This window comes from Zonotrichia albicollis, chromosome Z, assembly GCF_047830755.1.
Source record: "Zonotrichia albicollis isolate bZonAlb1 chromosome Z, bZonAlb1.hap1, whole genome shotgun sequence".
NCBI lineage: Eukaryota > Metazoa > Chordata > Aves > Passeriformes > Passerellidae > Zonotrichia > Zonotrichia albicollis.
Window position 1 is genome coordinate 14,758,082 of NC_133860.1, and position 10,464 is coordinate 14,768,545.

General features: G+C 54.6%; 2 protein-coding genes across 4 annotated transcripts; both read right to left on the reverse strand.

The window, feature by feature from the left end:
- Positions 1–935: 935 nt before the first annotated feature.
- RPP25L (ribonuclease P/MRP subunit p25 like) lies at positions 936–3,686 on the reverse strand. 3 transcript variants are annotated; one of them, XM_026796273.2, is made up of 2 exons: positions 3,515–3,686; positions 936–2,292 (listed from the first exon to the last, which is right to left on the reverse strand). In XM_026796273.2, exon 2 carries the CDS (start codon positions 2,281–2,283, stop codon positions 1,735–1,737), a length of 549 nt encoding a protein of 182 aa, XP_026652074.2. In that variant the 5' UTR covers positions 2,284–2,292; positions 3,515–3,686; the 3' UTR covers positions 936–1,734. The 3 variants fall into 3 exon arrangements, with proteins under 3 accessions (XP_026652074.2, XP_014125832.2, XP_005491773.2); XM_014270357.3 differs by lacking the exon at positions 3,515–3,686 and adding an exon at positions 2,861–3,143; XM_005491716.3 differs by lacking the exon at positions 3,515–3,686 and adding an exon at positions 3,186–3,324 and having other exon boundaries at positions 938–2,292.
- A 413-nt stretch (positions 3,687–4,099) lies between these two features.
- DCTN3 (dynactin subunit 3) lies at positions 4,100–8,618 on the reverse strand. Its single transcript, XM_005491717.4, has 7 exons — positions 8,460–8,618; positions 8,247–8,331; positions 7,269–7,355; positions 6,271–6,354; positions 5,692–5,750; positions 4,927–4,986; positions 4,100–4,479 (listed from the first exon to the last, which is right to left on the reverse strand). Exons 1-7 carry the CDS (start codon positions 8,613–8,615, stop codon positions 4,390–4,392), a joined length of 621 nt encoding a protein of 206 aa, XP_005491774.2. The 5' UTR covers positions 8,616–8,618; the 3' UTR covers positions 4,100–4,389.
- Between the last annotated feature and the right edge of the window lie 1,846 nt (positions 8,619–10,464).

Genomic DNA, 10,464 nt, shown 5'->3' on the forward strand with positions numbered 1-10,464 from the left:
GACACATTGCCAGCCGAAATGTCAGAAGCCATCTGATCAGACACTCGAGCATCTTCCTTGGCATTTATGGCTAATCTGCTAATTAGTCGAGAAAAGCGGTCTCCTCCTTAGATGTGAGGGAGCAGCAGCTGGGAACGGCACTAAGATAAAACAGATTAACTCTGCCCCATCCGCGGGACTCACATCTGCCAGCACAGCAGACAGGTCCAAGCGTTTCCCTGACTCCCTCCAGGCAGTGGGGCAGGAAGCAGCGAGCCCTCCAGAGGGGCAGGAGGTTGCAAGCCTGGCACAGTCCTGGCTCCTGGTGCTCGTTTGGATGCGAGGCAGGTGTCTGTGCGCCAGGCAGGCTGCTCGAGTCCTGTCTGGTTGCATGGGCAACACACTGCACCTCTCACTTGGGTAAAATCTCTCAACATTTGTGCTGTTACTCTTTAACTGACAGTGCAGAGCGCTGGGTCCAGCTGGAGCTCACAGCACCAACACCGACAAGGGAAGAGCGCAGGACAGGGAGTGCTCAGGACACGTGTGAGCTCTCAAGGTGAGAGCCCAGCCCGTCACAGGAACAGCCCTTCTCTCCAGCCCAGAATTACTGACCAGACCTGCTCCACGAGGGAAACTACTGCACAAGAGATGATCCATCCTTTGCCTCACTCAGCAGAGTTTAGCACGAGTCTTTTTGAGGCTGCAGTTCCAGCCAGTTTATTAAAGGATGGAAAAAAAGTAGCAAAAAACTTCACAGAAAAGAAACAGAACCTTGATCTATTTTGGATGTGAAAAGAGGTTAGTATTTGGATAATAACCTCCCCTTGGATCAGGGTCCATTTACAGTCACGCAAAGAACAAACAGTGCAGCAGCAGGGCTGAAGAGCAGAGCTTCAGACAGCAGCCACAACCCCACCACCAATGCCTACAGGGTGACCTCCAGTGGGATGAGTGAGACATGACAAATTTCCAAGTTACATGAAGTAACATCTTTATTTTAAAACCATCTTTGTGCATTATGAAGGAGCAGAAAGGGGAACAAACAGGATCCTTTGGAGCTTCCCATTACCACCACCCCAGGACAGCTGCAGAGCCACAGGATTTCAGGCTGGTTACAACACGAGTCGACTGCTGCCTGTTTGGAGAGAGATGCACAACCACCAGCTCTGCTGAGCCAAGGAGCTACCTGCACATGACGCCACACAGAGCTGCATCCTGGCAGTCCTACATTCCACCCCCCCGACAGGCTCAGCAGGACTCTTCAGGCACAGAAATGGCTGGCTCAGCCCTGTGCCCTGCTGTCTGTATGTTCATGAGCCAGGGCGGCGCTGGCAGCTTCCCAGGGATTCCACATCAGGTCCTGTCTCCCCTTTGTACTGGTCAGAGCAACCTGCACCTGGCACACAGACAGGTGTCTGTCCCACTGCCCAGGCTGCTGCACGCCCAGGCACCTGAAACCTCACTGGGCGTGCAGCCCTTCGCTGGGGCTCGCTGACAGCACACCAACAATTCTTGCACAAGAAGAGGCAATTCCCATCTTCCGCGATCCCCTAAGGAATACAGCCCGGCAGCCTCTGGCAAGGGAACTTGTCAAAACCCATTTTCAGACAGCCAGGATCACACCCAGTTGCATCAGTCCGCTCCTCCTGCCCTCCCCTCAGACCTGTGTGAGCCCCGTGTTCAGCAGCAGCTGTGCAGCCACAGCCCCGGGCTGGTTTCTGCAGCTCCCCTGAACCACCCGGGGCCGCCGCCTCAGGGCCCGCCCGTCACTCCCCCTGTGGAGCGAGGGTGCTTCCCCGTGCTGGCAGCTCCCCGGCCTCCGCCCTGCTTCCGCTTCATCTGGCCCTGCGATTCTGCTTTCAGTGTCTCAGTCCAGAAGGCATCGAAAGATCCCGGAGCCTGGTACCCCGGCTCCTGGGGATCCAGGGCATCTTTGCTCAGCAGGACACAAATGGCAGGAATGTTCCTCTTCACTGTCAAGGCATCGAGGCCTGCCTCAGGCACAATGGGCTCCCAGATTTCTTCAATCTGTCTGAAGAGCACTTTGGTGATCTGGTGCAGCTCCTTCAGCCTTCGTTTCATGATTTCCACGCAGGTGATGGTCTTGCTGACGGCCTTGCCTGAGCCAGTGAAAAGAATCTGCCGCACCGAGTCCTGCTCCATCTTGCTCATGGCATAGCCCATCAGATTCCTGATTTTGCTCCCATCCTTCACCTTCATTTCAGTAATATCAGCGGGCAGGTCAGTGAAAGGAAGAGGACAAGGTTTCTCCACAATTTTGGTCTTCTTATAGTTCTCCATTCTGCAATGCTGAAAAGGAAAAGAGACCCATGAACACCCAGCTGTAAAGAAACTCTCACCACAGTTAGCTACAGCCTTTCCTTTGAAGGGCACTCTGAACTGTCAGGGTTGGGAATCCTGGAAAGGCACAACCAAAAGATTAGCCCAGTCCTCATAAGGACATACCTACACTACGAATGTTACCACAGGGCGGCCTGAGCCTTGGCAAGTAGGCTGTGAAATTAACAGCTTTAGTGCTGTGGGCCTAAGCAGGGTGACATGAAAAACACTGCTGTATCTCAAGAGAATGCAGAGCAAACAAGGGAAAAAGGGTGACTAAGAACAGAACTTGGGGATGCTGGCCACAGCTGCACCAGAAAATGCCCAGGATAAATTCAAGCAGAGTTTACGTGCAGGACCTCGTGTACAAATATAGGCTCATGGGGACCTGGCCAGCCCAGCTGAGGGTAAAACACTGCGTGTCACAAGGGAGATGGCAAGCCAGGGATTGCAGCAATAAAAAAGCTTTCCTCGAGTAAAAGAGAGAAAGGCCGAGTCTCACATCTGCCATCTCAGCCAAGGCAGGTGCCATCCTGACCTAAGTCTGCTTGACCCTGTGCAGGGCACTCCACGTCCCCACGGCACAGCTCAAGGTGCAGAAGGTCGCAGTACTTTGTTTCCCGCAAGCTCCTGAGTCCCGCTGCACCCAGACGCTGCACCCCGCATCCCATCCTCCTCAGGGACACGGCAGCGCGGAGACCCCGCTCCGAACCCTGGGAGCACACGAGGCCCTCACCCCCACACGGCCACCGCCGCATCGGTGCCGGGGGGCCCGGGGGGAGCCAGGCCGCCGCGGTGGGATGCGGGAATGTCGGGGTGGGAGTGAGGGATGCCCCGGTGTGGCGTGCGGAACCCCCGCTCACCTGCGGCCGCCTCAGCGCCCCCTTCGACACAAGATGGCGGCCGGCGCCGGGCGCGCGCAAGCGCGAGGCAGATGGGCGGGGCTCGATACCGGGGCCACGCCCATCAGCCACATGATCGGGTGCGCCCGTAGTGGGCGGAGCGAACGGCGGCCACGCCCACAAGGCGGTCCGGGGCTTCCCCGCTCCCGCAGGCACATCCCGCTCTGCCGGCACCGGGCATGGCGTCCCTGTGCGCTCCCACGGGCGCATCCCGCTCTCCTGGCACCGGGCATGGACACGGAGTCCCTGTGCGCTCCCACGGAAGGCCGAGTGCCAGCTCCCACCCTTACCTGAGCTCCCCAGGCAGCTGCAGGGAGTGGGTTTTTTTAAAAAACAGCGACGGTGCTGATCAGGGAGAGTTCAGGGACCGGCAAGCTCTTCAGGGATTCCTGTGGGGATTCTGCCCCGTTCCTGCAGGACTCCCAGGTCACACTCAGCTGGGCAGCTTCTCACCAACCGGAAGGGTTTGAGACCCTTGCAAAAGCATGGCCTTGGAAACTCCATATTTGTTTCCTCTTGTGCCTCTCACTGGAAAGGGAAAGAGCCAGCACAGGCCTTGGCTTGCAGCAGCCTCAGGAAAGCAGAGGCAGGATAAAGGCAAAAGCTACTCCTTCTGTCAGCACAGAGATGGGAGAACATCAAGGCGGAAAAGATCCACAAGACCAGATTCCCCTGAGCATGGACAACTCACATGAACAGGAGTGTGGGGCAGTCTACAGAGTGTGGGACTGGAAGGAATTTACCCACCCTTGGCCCAAGGCTGAAAGGAACCACTGGCCATCTCCTGGAGGCTGCCAAGAGATCACTGCCTGGGGAAAAATCCCCAGTCTGTGCCAGGAGCATTCCTCACACCCAGGGAGAGACAGACAACGCAGTTAGTGTTTCAGGACTTTACTACAGCCCACAAGGAAGCACAGAAATCGTGTTTTTAAAATACATTGAAACCAACATGCATTTGAGAGAGGTGCAAGATTTGCAAACGATGGCAGATTAAGGAGCAGTGTGGCTTTGACTGGGGGCTGGCAAGGCTCTGTACAGAGCTGGGTGCCCCAGGATCCTTCCTTGTCACTTCAGCACGCTCGTGCCAAGCGGGAAGGACCTGGGACCAGCAGGATGCAAGCTGTGCCACAGGAGCCCTGGGCATGCTGTGCTCCCAGCTCTGCCATCACTCTGCCACAGGTTTTGCCTGCTTGGCCACTTCCAGACGTGTCAGGATTTCATTCCATTGCACAAACTGCTTGGAAAGAAGCAGGGTCTGGACATGATACTTAAGGAACGTAATGTGGAAACTGCGAGGAAGAAACCCAGGTCAAAGCATCCTGACAGCATCATTACACCCCTGACTCCCTGGGAGAGCACAGGGCACCAGGCTGCTGAAAGCCTCCATGGATTCAATCCACCCAGTGGCTGAGCCACTGCACAGCACCATACACCCACAGGAATCCAGGAGGCACTTGTGAACACCACAAACCACTGCCATCCAAGGGCTTTCAAACTACTGCCATCCAAGGGCTTTCTACAGAGTTTCCCTACCCACTGTGGCTTTGGGATGTGCCTCAGCACTGGGATCCTACGCAGCCAAGACAGGGACAAAGGTGTCACCACATCAGAAAGGCTGTTAAACCCCAGGCTGGAGATGCAACAGGATCAGCCAGGGGAAGGGGTCAATTCAGGTGTTCCAAGCCCAAAGTTCAAAGGATACCATTTTGTTGTAATCCTCAAGGAGTGTCTTGACGCTGTCAGTGAGATCATGACGCTTCTCCTGTGAAGAGGGGAGTCACGGTGCATGAGCAAAAATAAGGTGAAGGACATTTCTCCCTTCCCAGTCCATGACAGCACGGCAGGAAACTCATCCAAGGCCAGCACTCAGTGCTCAGGCCTTGGCTGTGGGTGCTCACTGCAGCTGGACTGGTCCCATGAAACAGCAAAGCCACCACGCTTGCACTGCTGCCTGCCTCTCCTCAGTATCCAGGCTTTGCTTGCTCCAGAAATGAAACTCACAGCAAAATGCTGAAACAGACCATTAGGAACTGCCCAGGCTACTCACTGCCAGCTCCAAGAGTGCCCATACAGGGAGAGAAAGGGTGAAGGGACAGGGTGGCAGTGTCAACAACATTCCAGAGAGTAGGACACTGGAGGAGAGCAATGCCTCACTTCAGTATCTCTGTAAAAGGGGGAATTCAAGATAGTTGAACCCACTGTCACTTACTAGGTGTCACTGAGAGCTGTTTTGAGTGGGGTTATGGTGGGCAAATTTCCAACTTGGACTCAATTCACAGAAATCCTGGCTCCTTTTCCCCCTTGGAGTACTTAAAACTTCTTTAAGACCATAGTTTTAAAATTCAGATTGCAAAAAATGCCATAAATGAGCAATTCAATCAAATACAAATACAGGGGTGTCAGTACAGCCACTGGCAAAAGGTTCCTAGGCCCTTCTAGTCAGTACTGATAGGAATATTGACGGTACCTGCTGCTGTATGTGGATCTGTGAGAGCCGCTGCAGCTTGGCTGCATGGTCAGGAACCGCTGGAAGCACAGAGGAGAAATCACTTTGGGTTGTTTTACAGCACATGGGAACAGCTCCCAAAGTACAGCCCAGTCCTCCTCCATGAGCACAGCACGGCAGAACTCCACTCACTGAGTACAAGTGTCACACACGACTAAAAAAACCTACTTAACTACGCTATGAGCTCAGGGATGCCCACAGCGAGGGCTAACCAAGAACTACATCAGAGCAAACCACCTGCCAGGCGCAGAGATGCGCTGGATGTGAAAGAGCTCACAGGAAGGAATGACCTGCCAGGCTCCACCCTCTCTGCCATGGCACTCTCCCTAGGCTGCTCCACAAGCTCTATCACCTCCTTGTCCCTGCAAGGGAGGCTGGAGCAGCATGAGGAAGGGGCAGACCAAGTTTGCACTCAGTTTACTCTCACCCCACTAAGCTGTCCTCTTCTCCAGTCCCAGGCTGAAGACAAAAGAAAGCAAGCAGGACAGGCCACAGCTCAGCAGGTGGCATCTGCAGCTCCAGCTTGCAGAACATGCATACCTTGGATACTGGTGCTGTCCAGGATGGGCTGGAGGTTCTTCACTTGCTCCAGAAGGGCTGCACGGGCAGGAATGGCCTGTTCCTCTGGTTGGGGGAGACAAGGAGCAACATCAGTAAACACAAAACATTGCTCTGGCTTTTCACAAATAGTGGTAATTTTTCCAGCTGATCTGTCTTTACAGAAAGGAGCTAGTTCATGATTTGATTTACATTTTTGTGCTGCTCATCCCTGGGTATTGATTCACACCAATTTCATGCCGGAGAATCTCCACCAAGTTTTAATGAGAGGACAAGGAGTATGGGTACAAATTGAAACAGAGGAAATTTAGGCTGGGTATTAGGAAGAAATTCTTTACTGTGAGTGTGGTGAGGCACTGGCACAGGTTGCCCATGAGGCTGTGGATGCTCCATACCTGGCAGTGCTCAGGGCCAGGCTGGATGGGGCTCTGAGCAACCTGGGATAGCTGGGGAGGTGTCCCTGCCCATGGCAGGGTGGGCCGGGACTGGATGGTCCTTAACCTTCCTTCCAGCCCCTTAACATTGCACGACTCTATGGAATTCCATTCACAGATTGCACCATTGCAGCTTGATCAAATTCCTCAGGTCAAGAAAGGACAAGGCTAGGGAATGTCAAAATACACGCAAATGTCTTCTGACTTGGTCCCAGCCTGAAGAATACTGGAAGTGGGGTGAGGAAACCATTCTAGCTCCAGCTTTTCTTACCAGCCTTTGATTAATTTGGGGCTACAGTGAGTGATCAATATGGGATGGATCAGAGCTGATAAAAATACAGTGTGGCTGTGCACAAGGGAGCACTGAGGGTGGCAGACATCCTTATATAAACCCCTCTCTGACACCTCCTTGGAGCATGCAGTGCCACATCTTTACAACTGAAGAAAAGAAATCCATCCTGACCCATCTTAGGTAAAGGACACTTTTTTTTTTTTTTTGCAGTGCTACAAAAGCCTCCTGTTTACTCTCATTTTTTCATGCCATACCTGCCAAGATGAACTGCAGCTTCATAGTGTCTGGAACGGCCATCCTGTCAATGTACTGGGGGTCAAGGTATTTTATTACATCTTCAACTGGAGGGATGAACAGGTTGGGAGAGAAAAAGTAGGGGACATGTTATGGCATTCACAAGAGCAGCCTCCCCTCCCTCTACATATCACATTACTGTGCAAACACTGCTCACTGGGCCACCTTTTTTTTTCTCCCAAATTAATTAATTTCTATGTCACTTTGGAGCTCTGTGACCAAGAACTAATAAATGGCTCAAGCCAGGAAACACTGCTTTAGGGACAACAGGAAATCTTGCTTTTTGTCTGGACAACAGTTATCAAAGGTGAGTGAAATCTGCTTTCTCCCACTCTCAGGACAAAACCGGCCAACAGTCCCCCATCCTTAAAATCATCCACAAATGCAATTTATTCTTTGATACTGAGCAGCCACTGCAGAGTTTGACCACAATGATCCTCCCTGCCCCTCCTGCGACAACACAGAGCAAAACCTGGCCAGCATGCAGCTCTGCAGGATAAAGCACCCCCCAGTCTGGAGGCAGCTCCCCAGTTCTGCCCACTGAGTGAGAACTTTATTGCTCCCACCACACACAGAGGGCAGAGCTACTTCAGCAAGTCCAAGAAGTCCATATGTGCAAGAATTCATTCAAGAAGCTCATACTCCAAGAGCCTTCAAGGACTGCCCTTCAGCCAGAGCAGATTCTGGCACTAACACCGGCAGATGGAAATTGAGCAAATAGCAGGCTCCAGCTGCCCTTTTCCCATCTCTGACTGCTGAGCTGGAGGATCGCGAGCACAAAACCCCCTCCCAATTACTTATTTCTGTGCCAAACAAACTGAGATAAAGGCCCAAAACAAGCAGATTGCGGATGGTACTTTTGTTTAGAGCAGCGAAACGCTTTGGAGCTCCCCCCTCCCGCCCTCCGCGATCCTTCCCGTTCCGCAAGAGCCACTCACTTTTCTTAAAAAGGATTTTGATCCTCTCCCTCTTCCCGGCGATATTGTTCAGCGCCACCTGCACCTTCACCAGCTCGTCCGCCACCTGCAAAGGCACAGAGGGAGGGGACGGCGCTGTCAGGCCCCGCCGGGCAGCGGCACCCCAGGCACGCCAGGCCCCGCCGGCCCGCCCCAAACGGCCCCGGGCCGCCCTCCGCAGCTCCCCCCCGGCACCTTTCGCTGCGCGCAGCCCCCGCTGCCGAGGCCGACGCGCTGCTCCAGCTCCTCCAGCCGCCACTGCAGCCGCCGCAGCTCCGCAGCGCCCGCCGCCATCTTCGTGCCGGGCGGAAGCAGCCGCGCCTCACTTCCGGCGCGCCCGGCTGTTGCCATGGCGGCGCGTTGCTAAGGACCACGGTTGCCATGGAGGCGGGAGGGTAGGCCGCGTCTGGCGGAGCGGGGCCCTCTCGGAGGACGCGGCGCGGTCGATGGCGATTTGCACTGCAGAGGGAGACGTGCAGCCCTCCCGCCGCCTGGGAGGGCAGTCGATGGCCGCTTCATTCCTGCGTGGTCCTCCAGGAAAGAGGCGCTGGGATGTATTAAAAGGAATTGATGTAGCGATCCATGTGGATGCGGGCCCTTTGAAATCCGGGAGGCTGCCGCCGGCTTTCCCCCAGGCCTCTGTCTGCCCGCGTTCACCTTTCTCTTATTGACTGCCACAGGTGACACTCGCGAAGAAGAGAAGCACTAATGAATGGTGCAGCCAACCCCAGCCGGGCTGGCACTCACAATTACACGGATTTCTGACAGGGATGAAACTAATTCATAGTAGCAGCATCTGCCACAGAAAACGTCCAGAGGGTTTCCCAACCGCAGAGCAGGAAGTATCCTAGGGAAGACTGTGGCCAGCAGGTCAAGGAAGGTGATCCTGCCCTCTGCTCAGCCATGGTGAGGGCACATCGAGAGTGCCCTGTCCCCTTCCGGGCTCCTCAGCACAGGGAAAACAATAAGATACCAGAGAGGATCCAGCAGAGTCCACAAGGATGATTTGGGGTCTGGAGTATCTCTTCTCTGAGGAGAGACTGTGGGAGCTGGGCCTGTTCAGTCTGGAGAAAAGACTGAGGGGATCTCATAAATGCATGTAAATATATCAAAGGCTGGTATCAGAGGGGATGGTGCCAGACTCTTTCCAGTGGTGCCCTGTGACAGGATGAGGAGCAATGGCCATAAGCTGCATCAGAAGGAAGGACTTCATTATCCTGAGGGTGACAGAGCACTGGAATGGCTGACTAGGGAGGTTATAGAGTTTCCCTCTCTGGAGACATCCAAGACCCACATGGATGTGTTCCTGTGTCACCTGCTCCAGATGACCCTGCCTTGGCAGGGGGGTGATCTCAAGGGGTCTCTTCCAGCCCTGCTGATTCTGTGAATTTTCAAAGCACATTCTGATGTCATCCTCTGTATCCCAGGGCTCAGCCCCATCATGTACAAATTTCCTCAGCAGTGCCAGGGTGAACATGGGCCTGGGTATTGCACTGCCATAGCCCAGCCGCCATGGAACACCACATCAATGTTCCAAGCCACTCTTTAGATAAAACCCATCAGCCAACAGCAGGTATTTTGCTAACATCGCTGATAATGTGGGCTGCATGGCTTTGGCGAACCCTCCCATTGCCCTCTGCTGAAAGGTAAACCCACTGTGCCCTGAAAAATCGTTGTCCCTACAGGTGCATTCCTACTGAGCATGGTACAGGATGCAGGTGGGAACTGTGGGGTGGCCCAGTGCCCCAGCAGCCCTCACGCCCCCCCAGATCCCCTGCAGGAACTGTGCAGAGCGCTCAGGCAGCAGGAGAAGGCTGAGGCTTCATGTGCGCTGCCTTTTCTTCCCAGGGATCGATGCCTGGGATCTTCAGAGGGCGAGGAGCTGAGCTTTGTTCCACAAAGGCGACAAACAGAAACGGCTTCATTAGCAGGGGGCTGCAGCAGGGTCTGGGGGCTGCAGGGGGCAGGGCTGGGCACACAGCCATGGCCTCTGCTTCTCTAAGCCATGGCCTGTGCTCAGAGGGAACCAGCCCTGCCGTGGCCTGGGCCCAGCACGATGGGCAATGCCCCAAACACACAAATGCCTGTCCTGGAGGGTCCCAGACCACCCAGCACCCTGAGCTGAGGAACTCAGGCAGCACTGGGATGGGCTTTGGAACTGTCCTCATCCACCCTTCAGAGTTCCATCCAGTTTGCAAGC

Excerpts from the sequence above, each read along its gene's own strand:
- RPP25L (XM_026796273.2), bottom strand. The coding sequence starts at position 2,283 with ATGGAGAACTATAAGAAGACCAAAATTGTGGAGAAACCTTGTCCTCTT.
- DCTN3 (XM_005491717.4), bottom strand. The coding sequence starts at position 8,615 with ATGGCAACAGCCGGGCGCGCCGGAAGTGAGGCGCGGCTGCTTCCGCCC. Across the intron at positions 7,356-8,246 it reads CAAAATCCTTTTTAAGAAAA|TTGAAGATGTAATAAAATAC; the intron begins GTGAGTGGCTCT and ends TCATCCCTCCAG. Across the intron at positions 4,480-4,926 it reads TTGAGGATTACAACAAAATG|ACCCTGCTTCTTTCCAAGCA; the intron begins GTATCCTTTGAA and ends TATCATGTCCAG.